Here is a 16,713-nt window from a genome sequence, read left to right as displayed (position 1 = left end):
GTTCCAGATTGTGCATTGGTGCCAGCAGTACTGACAATTAAGTATCTGATTGAGGAGAAACCCACATTTATCCACTTTGAAGCAGGATCGTCAGGAGGGATTAGACGTTTAGTGCTTGAGGCTCATTAAGGGTTAGAGTGTATGTAGCTGGTAACACGCAGCAGTCACCCCTTGAACATGAAGACACTCTGCTGGCCCAGACTCCTGGCTCTGTCCAAGGGGCCCCACAGTTTATGAAGCCATCTGCTTACAGAGTAAGGCCTGTGGTCCCGTTATTCTAGCTCAGCCTGCTTTTATGCACACAGCATGTTCTCAGAGAAGAGAAGCTTCAGAATGATCTTTTATGGACTCACAGAACAGCTTCCTTGGCCTGAGCAGTGCCTCCTGTCTCAAGCCCTGGGTTTTATTCACCCGCTGTCCAAAAGATGCACACCTGAGGACCCTCATGCTGTGCGCCCGAGGACCCTCACGCTGCCTTCTCTTGGTTTTTTGGTAACTCATGACTGGTCCAGTTTTCTAATCTTGCAAGTTGGGAAATGATTAAAATGCTCTGTGGACTGCAGATTGAGCCTGTTGTTCTTCATCAGACTTTTAGGGGTTTCCTATCCTAACTCCGCCTTTGTGTATCTCAGTTCTACTTCCTGATCATATTGTGCACAGTGGCATATTCATTTCAGGAGAAAAATGAAGTCAAATGTGCTTTCCAAACCACTGGGAGAGATAGTGGTGTTTGTTGTCTCCTGAGGGATTTTATTTCTTTGTTCTTTCTTTTTAAAATCTGGGTGCATCAGTTTTCTCCTAACAGAATCTCTTAATCCCTAACCCATAACCAATGCATTCTTATTTTAGAAAAGCCAGGTGATACTACTGTTGTATAGATGTTTTAAAAACCGTGAGAACACATGGCTACTGTGTTACTTTACAGCAGAAGAGTACAGGGACCTGAGGGCCACTTCAGAACTCTGCCCTGTGCCCACTCTGGACCCTTGCTATCAGGCTTTTAACTCCAGCTGCACTTTCTGGAAGCTTTTGAAAGCAGAGGTGATGCCTGGTTCATCTGTGGATGTTGCCTGCTGATACTGCCCCAGGGGAGGCTCTCAGTAAACGTCCCTTGACCCTTGTGGATTTAAATTAGATGGAGGCAGGGAATGCCACCTGACACAGTGGCACCCCACCCATGCCGAAACCTTCCTGCCCCCACCCTAAATTTTAAAAAAATTAATTGCAGTGATTACTGTTGTGAATTAGGTCATTCATTTGATCAAAAACTGATGCGTCATCCTTTTTGATGAGACCATGTCAAAGATAGGAAAAGTAGCATTGCCTCAGAACCCTGAATTGTTCGACTTAATCGTTTTCACTTTGAACTAATCAGGATATCACAAAGATAAAAAACACATCTGCATTTTCTTCTCAGTCTCATAACCGTTTGGCTGGAAAAATGTTAATTTAGTTAAGTAACAAAGTGGTTATTTTGTGTACTAGACAGCAGTATTGCTCATTGATTTTTTTTTTTTTTCCATTTTTAATCACAAATTGTGATTTTTCTCCCCTAGGGCAGTGGACTGAGAAGAAGTGACTTTTTTCCTGCCATTTATAAGTGTTAAGAGTAGAAATCAATAGTTAAATTGACCTGATAAAAGACTTGTGTTCCCAGCCGTTGAGACAGGAAGGCTAGGGAGCAGCGTGCATGTGCGGGACAGTGAACGCAGTCCGCACAGGACGGGGCCGTGAGTCGCTTTTGTCCCTGGAGCCCCTTTAAACCAGGATTCCTTAAGGTAAACGGGCTGAGGGTTCTTGAGAGCCAGACTCCTCGAGGGGTCAGCCAGGGGCTTGCCACATGCTAGCAGTGGCCATGCTGGTCCCCTTCCCTGTGAGCAAGCTGGGCAGATAACGTGTCTCTGGGTGCCTCTCTTTAACATATTTTTGCTCTCCATGTGAAAGATGGATGGTACATTTAATTTAAACTTATCTAAATATATTTATTCATTAGGTGCTTACTAAATGATAACAAATCAGGAAGTCATAGGGTCAGTGTATGAATCTTGTTCTGTGCACGTACGGTGTGTCTGACTGTTCTTCTTCAGTGCTGTTGCGTGAGTGACCTGTAGTGGCATATTAGCAAGACCTCTCTTCCGTGCATTTATCCGTACGTGTGCTCACTGAGTCTGAGCAGTTGAAAGGGGTGTGTGGAGAGCGGAGAACCCTCGCCCTGCGTCGGGCTTTGTCCTCGCCTCCTTTCTGGTCGGTATTGGTCCACCTTTGGCATGGCACGTGGGTGGAAAGCACAGGACATACAAAAATCATCCCTGTTTCGGCTACAGTGTCCCTTGCTGGCCCCGGTCAGCTGGTTTCTTCCAGCTGTGCTTTGGTTTTCAGCGTCTCAGAGATAAAATCCTCTGCTGAGCTTCCCGAGGCGGGCGCAGTGAGCAGGAGTCACTTACTAATCGCAGTTCACGCATAGAGCTCTTTCTTGAGTGTCAGCTGCCATTCCAGAGAATGTGCGTTTCCTGGCAGAGCCTCTGAGTCACCTGGTTCATTCTCCGTGTCTTTGCACGGTAGTAACCTTCCTCGGGAGGCTGACGGTTTCAGAGGTGGGTCGACTGGCACTTGTTTGGAGTCCTGTGGGCAAAGTCAGCTGCACCTTTTCTTTGCCTTACCTGCCTCCCTCCTGCCTGGTGGCCCCACGCTGCACGTGGATGGCTCACTGAGAGCTGTCGGCAGGGTTGCAGGAGCTGACTCAGTCAGTGTCGTCTTGTGGCTGCTTATGGTGGGCTGCGGGGGAGTATTTACACAAGGGCGATGGGCAGAAGCTGCCATTGGGCTCTTCCTCCCGAGACAGCCTCCCATTAAACCCTTGGCAGCACTCTTTCTTTTTTTTTTTTTTTGGTACTGGGAATTGAGCCCAGAGACACTGCACCACTGAGTCACGTCCCCTATCCTTTATATATATATTTTTTATTTTGAGATAGGGTCTCTTTTAAAGTTGCTGAGTCTGTCCTTGAACTTGGGATCCTCCTGCCTTTGAGTCACTGGGATCACAGGTGTGGCCACCACGCCCGGCCACTGTACTCACTGTCCGCAGTTTTCTCTCCTTGAAAAAAACACATACTTCTGTGTGGAATCGCCCTGGAGCGCTGTCTTTGCTGATTCCCCCCCACGCCCTTTGAGACGCCTGCCCAGAGCCGCCTTCGTCATCATCCCTGGTGCCTGCGGAGCCTGGGCGAGGTCTTCACCCTTCAGCCCGTGTGCTCACCTGGCTGCCTGTCTCGACGTGATGTGAGGTTGGTCTCATTAGAAAAGCCACCCTCCCCGTGTCTCCCAGTGAACGCTCCCGAATGCCGCCTGTCTCTGGGTCTTGGTCACCACGTCCGTCAGTGTCCCTGGGGTGGCTCGCAGGCCCTCACCCCCCCCCCCAGGGTGCCCCAGCCGCCAGTGCTCAAGTGCTTATTTAAAGTCGTGCTGCGTTCGCCACATACGGGGGGCACATCCCCGTGTGCTTTGCACTTTCTCTAGATTACTTATACCATCGAACGCCGCGTACACGCTAAGTAGATCATCACCGTATTGTATTATTTAGGGAGCAGTGACAAAAAAAGTCTGTCCGTTTCCAGTATGGACAGAGTGTCGCTCTGTTGTGTTTTTTTCTGAGTTGGTCGAATCTGTGGACGTGGAGCCTAAGGATTCAGAGGCACGACTGTGTGTCTGCTGATCTCTACCAAGAATCTGGGATCCTGCTGAGTCCAGCGGGTCTGTGGAGAAGCAGGGCTCTCACATGGAGTAGCGTTAGACACAGGGACCTGGGGAGCGGCCTCTTGTACGCTCCTCTGGCCTCTGGCTCCTGCCTCGGCTTTCCCTCCCCACGTGAGCTTTGTGAACCTGTGTTTAGCTCTGGTTTGGAGCCTCCCCCCCTCAGCCTGCCCTCACCCCCTGCTGTTCCCTCTGCTCCTGCAGATCATGCAGGTCACATAAGTGTGCTTGGAGCAGGATCATGGCCTGCAGCTCAGGATCAGAGTTCAAGGCCTGAGCTGTACGCTGTACTGCTTCTGTGTCCTTATCACTTGGTGAGAGGCCTGACACACAGTGGACCCACCGCAGACGGACATGGTCTGGCTGTGAGTCAAGGATAAGACCTGTACTTTGCCCCTAGAGACCGAGAGAGAGAGAGAGAGAGAGAGAAAGAGAGAGAGAGAGAGAGAGAACACACACGTGAACACACAGGTGTGCTGATAACACCTGCGTCGTTACATTTTTAGTTCATAATTCGTTTTCATATATGTAAGACTTTTGTGGTAGTAAACCGGTTATTTCCATGCTACACATGTGAACATGCATGTTCCCAGATATGAAAGCATCGAGTTAGGGCAGCCAGACCAGACTGTCGATTGCAGAGCCTCGATCAGTAAGCAAGCTTCGTGACTTCAAGGCAGAAATATAAAGGAAAGCTTGTTACCTTCCCAGGTACTCACTCATTCTCTTTCTCTTTGTTTTTATTTTTTGGTCACTTTTCCATCATAATGGCAATTTTTAAACACACAAAATTAGAGAAACACGGAGAGAGCCTTCATGTATACGCGAAGTCGTGTGTGTGCCTGTGCGCAGCTGCTCATCAGCCGGTGTCTGGGTCTCTGCGTCCCTGCATGCCTCCTCAGCAGGTGCCCTTCTTTCCTGTACTCTCTCCACCTCCACCTGCTTTGTGTCCCTGGCATTGCTCTGCTAATTCATCGCCCCTGTGCGATGAGTGTGTAAGTTCTTCAGTAACAGCGTCTCTAGCAGATAAGGACCTGCTTAAGTAACTCTCCAGATCCATCTGAATCGACAGTTATCACTGTATCCTTTGATGCACTTCTTGGTCCACTCTCCCTGCCCTGGAAGGGGACAGCAGTGTCTTTCATAGCTGTGTCGCTCAGGCCAGCGTCTGAACCAGGTGTGCACATTCTGCTTGGATATAGAGTCTTTTAAGATTCTTTGACTCTGTGTCTCAATTCCTGCTTCTATTTTCCTCTTAATGCTCTTATTGGTTAAGAAGTTCAGATTCTTTAGGGCACTGTGTGTGGCAATAAAGAAATTTTTAATTTATTCCAAAGAACTAAGAATTAGAAAAGGGAATAATGGGAGTTCCACCACCCCCAAAACAAAAAACAAATTATGGTTTGTTTTTTTAAATGGGGTCGAACCAGGCCCACCACTGAGCCACATCCCAGTCCTATCTATCTGTCTGTCCAACTATCTATCTATCTATCTATCTATCTATCTATCTATCTATCTATCTATCTATCATCTATCTATCTGAGACAGGGTCTTACTAAATTGCTTAGGGCCTCACTAAGTTTCTGAGGCTGGCTTTAAACTTGTGATCCTCCTGCCTCAGCCTCCTTAGCTGCTGCACCCACCACACCCAGCAAATTCTGTGGGTTTTAAGATTTTAATTGTTTTTTTGAATTTAGAAAATGCATTCTTTATGGGTGTGTGAGCATCTTGAGTACCTGGCCAATATGAGCAGGAAAGGTCAGACTGCTTTTTGCCTCAGCTTGTGGTTGAGATAAGGAACATAATACCGAGTGTACCTATAAGTCTGGGTTAGGACTGCGTTGTGGCTTTACTAGGCACGTGGTTCTGTGCTGTGAATTTTAGGATACATTATTTAAATGATCACTATAATTTAGAAGTCTCCTGAACGTTTTCTGTAGTGCAGAAACACACCTCTTACTTGAGTTTAGATGCTATAATAGCAGCATTAAAATTATTTGGGATTATAGAGAAGACAAATTCTTGGTATGAAATTAAGCTATATTTTACATTTGAAATTAGAAAATAGGGAAAGCTTATTTAGGTTCTACTCATAAAGCTTTGGTAGTGCATTTTATGATGTCACAGAGAAGCGGCTGGGAGGAAAGAGGTCTTTAAAAGGATTGATGTTCTGCTTGCTTTTCCAGAGTACCTTATCAGGAAATTTGAAAGGAGAAGAAAAAACTAAACCCCTTAATTGTGGCATCTAAGGATTAGACTGAATTTAACTTTGAAGATTAACTAATGGTTATTTTTTTATGTCCATTGAAAGAGTAGTTGCATTTTTGACTTGGGGAAATAGCTTCATCTGAATAGCACAAAAGTTGACAAAAAAGTTTGCTAATGCATAAATATTGACTATTTTAATCTGTTGAAAACGGAAGGCTAGCACCAAGGAGATGGTGGTAAAGTTCTAAAAAGAGCCCCTGAAAAGTAAACGTTATGCAGATGAAAGAGCACAGGGGAAAACTGACAGAGTCCAATAACAAGGAAGATCAGTCATTTCTGGAAGGAAGGGGCGGGGGAGGCGTGCCTTCAGCAGGAAATGTGGCCTGGAAGTGCCTGTCCCACAGAGGCCCAGGAGGGCTCATTTCAGAGCTAAACTGGCTTTAAACAAAGAACTCGGCAGCATTTAATATCAAATTATAAAGTTTATATAATAATAAAGAGAACAAAAACGGAGAAGTCTTTCTCTCAGGGATTAAGAAGCCGTAAAAACAAAAGAATGATGTTTACCCCTTTGCCGAGCGGCTTTGGCTCCGCTCAGACAGCTGTGTCACATGTGACAAAGGAACTGTATTTCTTTCAAAACAAGCTGAAGTTCCATCCTTTTCAAGTGTCGGGTAAAGATGAAAGTGCTCTGGATGTCCCGGACGTGTGTTCCCCTCAGGTCGAGGGATTTCCACTGATAGAGCACGTTCATCTGAACACCGAAAATATTTTAAGAATTATTTGTGTAAATTCTTCCAAACATGAATTTTAGGTCTGTGTATGATGCAAAAGGTCACGTGGCTCCCTGTAACTGAAAACAAGAAGGTAAACGGCGTGTGTGTCCATGGACCTCCCTTAACCTCCAGGCGCCACCTGAGTTATTAGGGACATGCAGGAAACAAACTTTGCTGGACACCTTTCAACCACTCTGTTCTCAGGGGTCAAATGGAATGATAAAACACCTGCCTCCAAACTACCTAGTGGGAACGAACTGGACCGTGGGCATGTGCGCATTCCTGCCAGGTAGGAGGTGGCTATCCCCGTGAGGAGCTGTCCTGCAGCCTGAAAGGTTGTTTGGCGGCTTGGGAGAAGGCACAGCTGCAGAGGAAGCCCCCAGGGTGCCTTGGTTGCCCGTAGTGCCCTGTGGTCCACACCTGACAGATGGGACACGCTTCACTTCTCTCCACTGTCCTTGAGCAACTCTAGTAACAGCAGGTTTTATAAAATATGTTTAAATACAGTAAATAATGTTAGGCTTATATAAGCAGGACACAAGGACAAAATTTCCTTTTCTATCAGGAGGTAGCAAATGACTTATGCATGTTGAATAAAGATATCAAATTAATGTAGAATTCCAAGATCTGGAGTATAACTTTCTGTCATTGAGTTCATGGAAATGCAGTTGGCAGTGAGCGTCATCTGATGTGAGCTGCAACACTCCGTGTTCACGTACACAGAATCTGCTCGGTAAATTCCAGCTCCTGCACACAATAGCCAGGTAACACAACACCAAGTACTGCTTTGGAAAAGCCCTGTTTCTCTATTTTGCGCTTCCTACTTACTCTCTTTCTCTCTCCTCTGTCCCCACCCCAGGCATAACTGAGTGGGAAATGTTTATTTTCCAAGCTACAGAAAAACGTTATCTCAGCCACTGAAAGTCCTTCCTTTTCCTGGTTTGGAAAGACGAGGGTCGTACCGAGTTTTATTTAGAGCATAAGGCTGTGAGGACAGGTCGGCTCAGGAACGTGAGGTGCACACCTAGGCTGTTCACTTCCAGGTTGCCAGTCCGTGTGAGGTGGCTTAGCGTTAGTCCAGGTTGCTGGAGCGTTTAGTCCGCAACAGAAGCCGAGGCGCACACACGGCCTCACCTGGTCTGACCCACGTGCACCTAGGGTTCATGTTTGTTAATTTATTTCCAGATAAAGCCATGTTCACAGAATTAAATAAAAAGTAGACTCAGAGCTGATGAGAAAGAAGTTGTTACTTATCCACAGAGGCTCCTTTGAGAGTGCTTTAAAGTTTTTAAATGATTGGGTACTTGAGTGTTGTTAATTGTGCTGTCATTAGAATCAGCGAGGAAGGACTTGAATTGCAAGGATAAGTGGAGAAGTCAGTCTCATCTGTATCTGTCTGTATCTTCTCTGTGTTTGTGACTCCATCTGTATATATATTTGGATGACTGCGTAGATGAGTCATGAATTTTCCTAGTGTACCTCTTAGTAATGCCAAGGTCATAAACATTGTTTGCTATGATCCATCTTCTATAAAAGCCTGGGGGTTACTTTGATTTTCTTACCCAAAGATGTCAGGATGTGCTTTTTAGAATTCTTGCATAATTTCAGTGTAAATTCAGTGTGGAGATTGGAGACGGAGATTTAAACTGCTGTCAGCCAGAAAGTAAAATCAAGCCTTCTGCTGAGCACTGTGCAGCACCAGGACCCGAGGAGCTCTGCAGAGTGGCAGTTGTCTGTAGGTAGGGTGCAGACGGGCGTCTTCCTTCTGCAAGAACCATTGATTACACGTACAGTGGGAGAAAGTCCACACTAAGTGACGTGTCACCCATGCTATGCCATCTGGGCACCCTGAACAAGGTCTTTGCCAAGTGCTACCACGTGGCTGTATTTTCTTAAAGCTATGGCTGAATTTTCAAGGGAAAGTGCCTTTGCCATAAGTATGTATACCCTCTGAAGTTTTCATTGATTTGTTGTTTTTGTGCTCATTTTTATTGTTAGACTTAAAATAACTGAAGATTGACAAAATTAGTCCATAAAGTTAGGCTTGCTGCCAAATTAAAGAGACAGGTTGGTTTCCCATTCTTCCTTGGCTTCTCCATCTTAGGTTTTGGACCCTGGCTGCTTGATTTAACTGTCCAGTGGCTTTGTGTCCTCAAGGGGCCCTTCAAGGAAGGCCATTTCAGCTGCTGAATATGCAAGGAGGTACTTTGGTCCAAGGATAGTTCCAGACTGTGTCTCATGAGATGACCCTTGGATTTCTGAAGCTCTCTCTGAACGCATAATTTTTGTCTAAGCATATCATTAAATTCATTTGCCAAGATGGGAATGACTGGCAGCCCCTAGACAGAACGACAGGCTGGTGGAGGTAATGATGTTACTTCCTTGTTGGTGCCTCTGGAGAGCATGGAAATGTGAGGAAACTGAATTTGCCCTTGATGTTCCAGAATCTGAGAATCACATAAAATATTTGTGAATTCCTTAAGCTAGTAAACATCATTAAGAGAAATGTGCCTCTGTGAGCTGATGCACAGATTTTGTATTTTAAAAATTTTGAGGAGGGGGTGATTTCAGGTCCTCTGCCCACCAGGATTCTGGCAGCCTGACCCTTCTGCATTCCCTTTCTTGAAAAGCTCTGACACTTGGTCAGCTTTCCAGAGGTGAAAGAGAGGTGAAGCACAGAGCCACTCATCAGGAGCTGCATTTCCTGGCTCCAGATTTACCTTTGTCATTTGTCAGTTGTGTGACCTTGGACAACCTGCTAATGCTCTGTGCCTCAAATTGATCAGATGTGCCCCGTGCGAAGGGGTGTTCTTCTCTGCCTTGGTGGACTTCTGTGATTCTTAAATAAGATAACGCCCACAAGGGACTTGCCGACCTTCAGGACAGGATAGGCCCTGTAGAACAATAGCTACTGGTAAATCTTAATGTCAACGTTCTGTAACAACTGCCTTGTCAAAGATACACTTGCAAATGAGCAAGTGATAAAAGCCAGAACTAATGCTGTACTTCTAATGCCAAGATGTAGGACTCCAGCCCTGGAACCCTACGACAGGGTCGATGGCTCTGTGACCTTGAGGTTACATAACCCAGCAGAGCCTTGGTTTCCTGAGTTCCAGGATGGGCCAGACCTCCTCTTGGGTGGTGTGGTGAAGATCAGATGGGGCAGCACTTGGAGAGCCCGGGGGGCACCCCAAGCTGGGCTTGAGCGCCGCTGCTCCTCACGCAGGGGTGAGGGAGAGAGAGATAAGCTTGAAGAAGCATATGTGGGGATTTCGTTTTCCTCAATGAGGCTTATCCACTATGCAGGCGACACATGCCTGGTGCTGAGGATTCTCTAATAAATGATTAGGAAAATGTTAATTTTTTTTTTTTTTTTTTTTTTCACTTATCCTCTGGTGAGCTACTTAAGTTACAGAAAAAAAAAAACAAAAACAAAAACCCTCTCGATACTTTTTATCCCCGTTGGATTCAGCTAAGCAAAGCAGAAGCGGTCTTCACGTTGTTACCGCTGAGCTCTGCTGTCCAGCAGCATGCGACCCCTCGCTAATGCTGGATGCCGCTAGGAGAAAAACAGCGGATCAGTGACATCAGACTGAAATGAATATGGGAGCGAAGGGTTCATTGCTCGTTCTGTGAAATGCAGATCATGAGACCTGATAGTTCCCCTTCTGTCGAGTGTTTGTACAGATTAGGAGAACATTAGCATTTGCAAAGGAAAGAAAATGATTCCGTGCCAGGAAGGCAGATAGGGTACTCTGCAAGAGGTGGATGAAATGACTTGGTGGCAGTCATTTTATTATTTAATAGGGGTAAAACACTTTCTTTGATTAGCCGGAAAATTTGGGGCGACTCATTTGCTTCTTGAGAGTGGGGAGGGGAGGAAGAACGTAAAGAGAGCGTCAGCTAGGCTTCCTTACAGTAAGGCACACTTTACACTTGGAAACCTCGCTCTCCCATGGAAGCAGGGACAGGACAGCTCCGCCTTGTTGCGGAGCAGACTTTTAAGTAGGATCACAGGAAAACTCCTGTTTGACGCTCTGGAAAGGTATGGGTGACGGGAAGCTCCGCGCAGGTGGCACCCAGAAGGCTTTGGCTGGCAGCTGCCAGGAGGTGGGTCTGAAGGATCTGCTCCAGCCCCTGCCGCTGCTGTGCTGCGGGTCCTGCGGGAGAGTGGCTGACCCGGCCGCCGCCTTCGCTCCTGAGCTCAGCAGTTCTCAGGGAATGTGGTCAGGGGCCCTTCGGCGTCCCCTCCATGGCACCAGCTCTGGAAGAAGCTGTGTCCCCTCCGCTGGAGGCAGTGCTGCCCTGGCGAGGGCTGCTGGTGAGTGACTGGGCAGTGTTGAGTCAGGTGCTGAGAAGCCCACGGGGTAGGCACTCTCTTCACGGACCCCGGCGGCACCCATGGGCACCTGGCCTCTGGTGCTCTGCCCACCAGGGCCTGGGCTTTAGAGAGGAGTCATGGCTTTTCACGTTAGGGACCTGATCTGTAAACCCGTGTAAGTGTCCTATAAATGAAGTCCACGTCTTCTGCCAGCTTCCCTACTGGAAAACGCTAAGAGTTGGTCGGCGACTCTAGTGCATGGAGTTTTCCAGGTGATTTCTTAGTCAGCCATCGATCTCTGCTCTTGTTCTCTTACTTGACTCACAGTGTTAAAAAATGCCTATTGTCTGAAAGCAGTAACCTGTTCTTTATAAATGAGCTCATTCTTTTTTCACATTAGAAGATTGTACAATTTTAAATTAAATTATTTTATATGTATGACTATTGCCAGGAATACTGTTTTCAGTTCAGATGATGTAAGAAAATTAGTATGAAATACACTCGTATTACTCAGATAGTTGCACAGGATACACCTTTGACATTAGTAGTAAATTTTTTGTGGCTAATACATTCATGTACCAATATAAGTTGTTTTCTCATAGGTTCCTTTTTTTAATAAAATTAATACTTTGAACTATCAAAGATCTTATGCCTATAATTTCAAAGTAGAGCCCCTTTTTGACAAAACAATATGTGATTAGAAATCTCTGTCTATATGTATAGGTGATCTTCCTTGCGATTTGTATCAGACACAAGTCATACCAATTAATAGCTCACAGGTGTGTTTCATTAAAAAATCAGAGGAAATAGACATTTTAAGTTTTCCACGAGGGTGTAGACCAAATTATCCTATAAGAATTGTTCTCTGAGAGATAGCTATTTCATGACAACCATGACAGCCACCTTTGGGTACTGTGAGTGGATCTTAAAGGCTCTGACAAGCTGTGCGGGAGACTTATTGAACCTCATTTTGACTAATGAGGAATCCGTTTGGCCCCAGGCCCCTCTGCACACACTCACTCCTCTGAGTGCCTTCTCCACGTGGGACAACCATAAGAATTCCCAGGACTTCATGTCACAAGGCAGACTGGGCGCTGAGGGTACAACTGAGCCCAGTTTTTTAAAAATTCCTCCCCTTGTGGAGGTTAAGAGTGGTTAGGGCAATTTCCATTTAGATAATCGGCTCTTAGGTAAGATATTTTCTTAACAATTTGGTTTTTATTAAAAAGAAACTAATATGATTTTTTTCCGATTGCACTAAATGACATGCTGTGTGGTGTTTGAGTTTGTAAATCAATGAATGAACTCCACTTGAGATCACCAACATTTATTCACACATTTTAAAAAAAAATTATGTTTTAGTTGTAGGTGGACACAATCTCTTTATTTTATTTTTATGTGGTGCCTAGGATGGAACCCAGGGCTCACGCACGCTAGGCGAGCTCGCTGTCACTGAGCCACAGCCACAGCCCTTACTTCCACATTTTTGAGGCTTGTTTTAGTTTGTTGTCTAGATTGCTTAAAACTGGTTTTCCGAAATGGGATTTTGGATGAGGACATAGGTGCAGAAGTACAAAAGACAGGTTTTTTTTGTTTGCTCATTTTTTTATTTCAGTACAATTGATTACATAATAAGAGGCAGCTTCCAGTTCACTTTTGCCACAGGCCAGGCCTCATCTTCCCCTGTCCCCACCTAGCACATTGATAGGATGATGTTTTAAAATTTAAAGTTTTAGTTCAAAGCCATGTAAACTTAATTGAAAAAATTGTTTTTAAAGGGAAAGTCAGATTCTTTATCCTTTCCGTTTATGAAAATCCCAGTTCCTTTAGATTTAAGATACTAAGTGCTCAAGCAGTACTTAGGGTGTTGTAGCCTACAAGTCATTTCATTTGGTAAGTCTCTGACACTTAGTCATCAGACATCGTGGACTGTGCCCTGGAAGGAGCTTCACCTATTTCCTACGTTGCTAACAACATATATTTTGACAGTGGGGGAAGGACGTTGACTTTTCTCAAAAAACGGTTATTTTGAGTAATCATGAAATCATTTGAGCCATTCGGCACCAGGTAGAACAGATTAGTTTAGTCACCTTGGATCTGAAGAAAATACAGGTCGCTCCGTGAAGTCGAGGTGCCACACATGACTGTAGTTGGGCCTTGGAGTTTCTTCTCGCCTGTTTCTGAAGCAAGTCTCAAACACTGCGAGGCCGATTCTCTGCTACTCTGCAAGAAGCGAGCATCCCTGGATGGTCCTGACCATCTTCATCTGATGCCCTTTGGGTCATTAAAGTCCTGCTGGAGTTTATTTAGTTTCTCACTTGATTTCCTCCAGCTCACCAAAGCAGAATCGCCGTAGGATCTGTCCTGCGGCTGCCTGGGGTTCCCTGTTGGGTGGTCTCCCGGAGCCTGGCGTCGCGGGGCTGGGAGTGGCCCGGGCCAGCTCTGGTCTCTGCAGGAGGCCTCGGGAGGGTCTCAAGGTCTCTCTGCCTCCTGGCCTCTTGGCCTCCCCTTCTTTCTGCACCCCTCCTCGTCTCATCTCCACACCCCTTGGCCACCTGCCCTTCTTCACATCCCTCCCCTTCCCCAGCCCCCCTCGTCTCATCCTTGTAGCAAGTGCTGTATTTGCTAAATTTCGTGTCCTGCTTTTCCACACAAGTTCTGTCCGTCTTTCCATGGTCTCCCCTAATTCCAGAAGGGTTCGCTCTGGACTCGAGGCCTGGGGGCTGTGCCCGGGCATGTTTTACTGGTGCATCTCTGACGTGGAGGTTGTGACGACAGGCCGTGGTCCGCTGTGTCACCGGCACAGTTCTGATCTCTGGCCAGCAGGTGCTGCGTGCAGCGCATCCTTCCTTCTTTTAGGGCCAGCTCTCCAACCCTCCTCGCGCCTTCTGGCCTCCTCAGGGTGGGATGCGCAGTGGCCTCCGTGCGTTTCTTGCTGTCTCCCTCCCCCGGGTCTTGTGCTGCGCGGTCCTGGCTCCGCTTCTTTGGCCCTGTCGACAGCACCTCAGTCCGGATGGGTGCCCTCAGCCCTGCGGGTGGCTGCTCCCTCCCCTGCTGGGTGCCCAGTGCCCCCTGTCCCCTGCACTTGCTTCCATTGTGGAGGCTTCCCCAGCTCTGGCTGTGGCTAGTGGTCCTGCTGTCAGAACCCCAAAACCGTCCAGCATCGACTCTCGGCCAGCAGCGGGTGTGGAGGCTTCTCCAGCCCTCAGCCGGGCAGGAAGAGCATGACTGTGGACACAGACCTCAGGAAACCCTGCAGAGGATTCGTGCAGGTAAGACCCGGTTCTCTAGCCGCTGTCCCAGAAGCTGGTGCCCGAGCTGCATTTACCGTGAGTGGGTCTCAGTGCTTCAGGAGTGTGCTCTCTGTGATCCTACAGCCGAGATCGTTCACCGATCACAGCCCTGGATTGGGCATTGCTTATTAAAAGCACCTCTTTTACAAAATGTGTGTGACACTTGCAAATTCCGTTTTATTTATACCGAAAGTGGCATCGAACGGACTTTTAAATTATTTTACTCTGGTGTTTGAATTGGAATCTGTCGAGCACCTTTTTCTATCAGAATCAGCATTCTGTATCTAACAAGGAAGTTTGCGTAGAGATTTAGAACAGTCAAAATTTAAACAGAATTTTAAAAATTTTACCCAACACTTGTACTTTTAGTGACTTCTCCGTTAACATTTAACACCAAAAACATTAAGTGAATATATCCTCAGATTCTTTAAATGTAAGTCCCCAAATCCATAACGAATTGAAAGGGGATTTAGAAGAGCAGCTCTGTCCTTGGTGGTGTGGGGACACGTTTTCCTCCTTCGTCAGAATGGCCACCTAGCATTCCAAGGGCAGTGGCCTCTCTCCTTTTGGGCCTCACTTTCTGTTTTAAGGATGATTCCACCCACCCCTACTTTTCAGGGGAAGAAGATCATGTGTGTGGCTATGAATCAGCTGGTGCAGGATCTGTGTGGGGCTGGTGCCGACCTCGTGTGGCGTGGAGAGGCAGGCCAGCACCTTAGAGGGGGCGACTCCCGTCCCCGCTGTCACCGCCACTCTGTGCCAGCCGTGACTTGCGCACAGCTCCTTGCCCTCCGCCCTGCCTCTGTTCGCAGGTGGTCATCCGTGAAGGGACGTCAACTCTCCTTTTCTAATAGTGGCATTGGTGGCTCCCTATTAACGCCCCTCTTCTTCTTTAACGTCTTTGCTTTCTTTCCGGTGTGAACGTAATCCCTTAACTGATTCCCTGTAGCGGGAGAATCAAGGCTTTTAACTTAACACCACCAAAAACCCTTTAACCTCAGTGCCCCAAACTGCAACTTGATATTTAAAAGGAAAAGACAGTATTCACCCACAGCTACACAGAATGAAGAGTACCTATGTTTGGTAGCATTGATTTAGGATGATTTATAATAATGAACCTTATTTTCATTGATGTTTAACAATTTCAAACCAGGTCTGTATTCTAAAACAAGCAAAAGAACGGTATCCTCATGATCCAAATGTCATAGATTTTGGTGTTTTTACACTTTTTTCTGCGTAGAGCATGCGGTTTCAGGGCCCCGGTGTTGACAGCCAACATTTTTCCCCACAAGATTCTACGTGTACGTAGAGAAAGGAGAGGCAGTGTCCACATACAGGAACTCAGTATCAAGCTCTTGTGATACACAGTTGAACCTCTTTAATGATAATGATTGGTTTTGTCCCAAGTTCAGTGTTGCTTCTGCTTCTTAAAATGTGAGAATATGTGAAAATGCTGTGCTGCTTTCTCTTGCTTGAATACATTAAGGAGAGTGGTGGCTTGGAGCTTTGTAACTCTTCATGCACGATGGGACCTGTTCATAATTCCAAGTCTGGTGACTGTCACCAAACTGACATCTGCAGTTAAACCTTCAGGCATACGTTTTCCACTAGAATCATATTCCCATAATCCCAACCAAGGTCCCAAATGTAGCTAGGAAAACCCAAATGTTCCTTGGGTCCCTTGGCAGCTGATAGGCACCCAGGCTTGGTAAGACCCTGGACAGAGGGCTCAGAAGCTAGGGGCTGGTCACTACCTGCTTTGGCATAGCCAGTGATCCCAACTAAGGCCACTAGTGCTGGGCAGCCACAGTAGGACCAGTGTAAGGCGGTAGCTGGCCAGTGTCCTGCTGTTCTGGCACACAGTCCCCAAAGAGAGTACCACACCTGTACCCAGACCACTGTCCCTAGGCCTGGACTGGGTAGTGAGGGCACATGAGCCAGGGGATACTTATTTTTTAGAACCAAAAATATTCAACGAAGTCCTTTATTTATATTTGGGAATATCCAAGCTTTATTCCCTCTAGACCTCAAAGGATAATGAAATGGAATGTTTTGATATCTTTACCATGCATTAAAATGGGTAATTGGTTTCATATGTAAAAACAGAAAAGTGAAATTTTAATGCTTTTATTCTTAACATTTATAATGAGCTCACAATTTTAAAAAAATGTAACTTTTTTCCTGTTTTAAAAGGACGAGGCGTGGTCCCAGGCCAGGGCTCCCGTGTCCTGGGCTGTCCCCTGCCTTTCCCTTTTGGTTTCTCCAGAACCTTTCCAGTCCCTCGGGGTGGGAAACTGAGTGGACGGAAGAATGCAAACTCTCTTTTTAGGAAATTCAATTGAAAAGAGTAACTTCAGTCCTTCTG

At 46.4% G+C, this 16,713-nt stretch overlaps 1 protein-coding gene across 21 annotated transcripts in view; it reads left to right on the top strand.

Annotated features, from left to right (window-relative positions):
• The window catches only part of MBNL1 (muscleblind like splicing regulator 1), a 218,705-nt gene that overhangs the window by 111,289 nt on the left and 90,703 nt on the right, over positions 1 to 16,713 (top strand). The window contains exon 1 of one of the 21 annotated variants that reach the window (XM_079100940.1): positions 13,700 to 14,327. The exons of the other annotated variants lie outside the window; for them this stretch is intronic. Within the exon in view, the coding sequence (XP_078957066.1) occupies positions 14,280 to 14,327 (48 nt within the window). The 5' untranslated portion in view covers positions 13,700 to 14,279. Of the gene's footprint in view, positions 1 to 13,699; positions 14,328 to 16,713 lie in introns of those variants that run through there. 21 annotated transcript variants of the gene reach the window in all.

This window comes from Sciurus vulgaris, assembly GCF_902686455.1.
Source record: "Sciurus vulgaris genome assembly, chromosome: 10".
Classification (NCBI taxonomy): Eukaryota; Metazoa; Chordata; class Mammalia; order Rodentia; family Sciuridae; genus Sciurus; species Sciurus vulgaris.
Note: the sequence above shows the minus strand (reverse complement) of the source record. Positions and strands in the feature narration are given on the sequence as shown.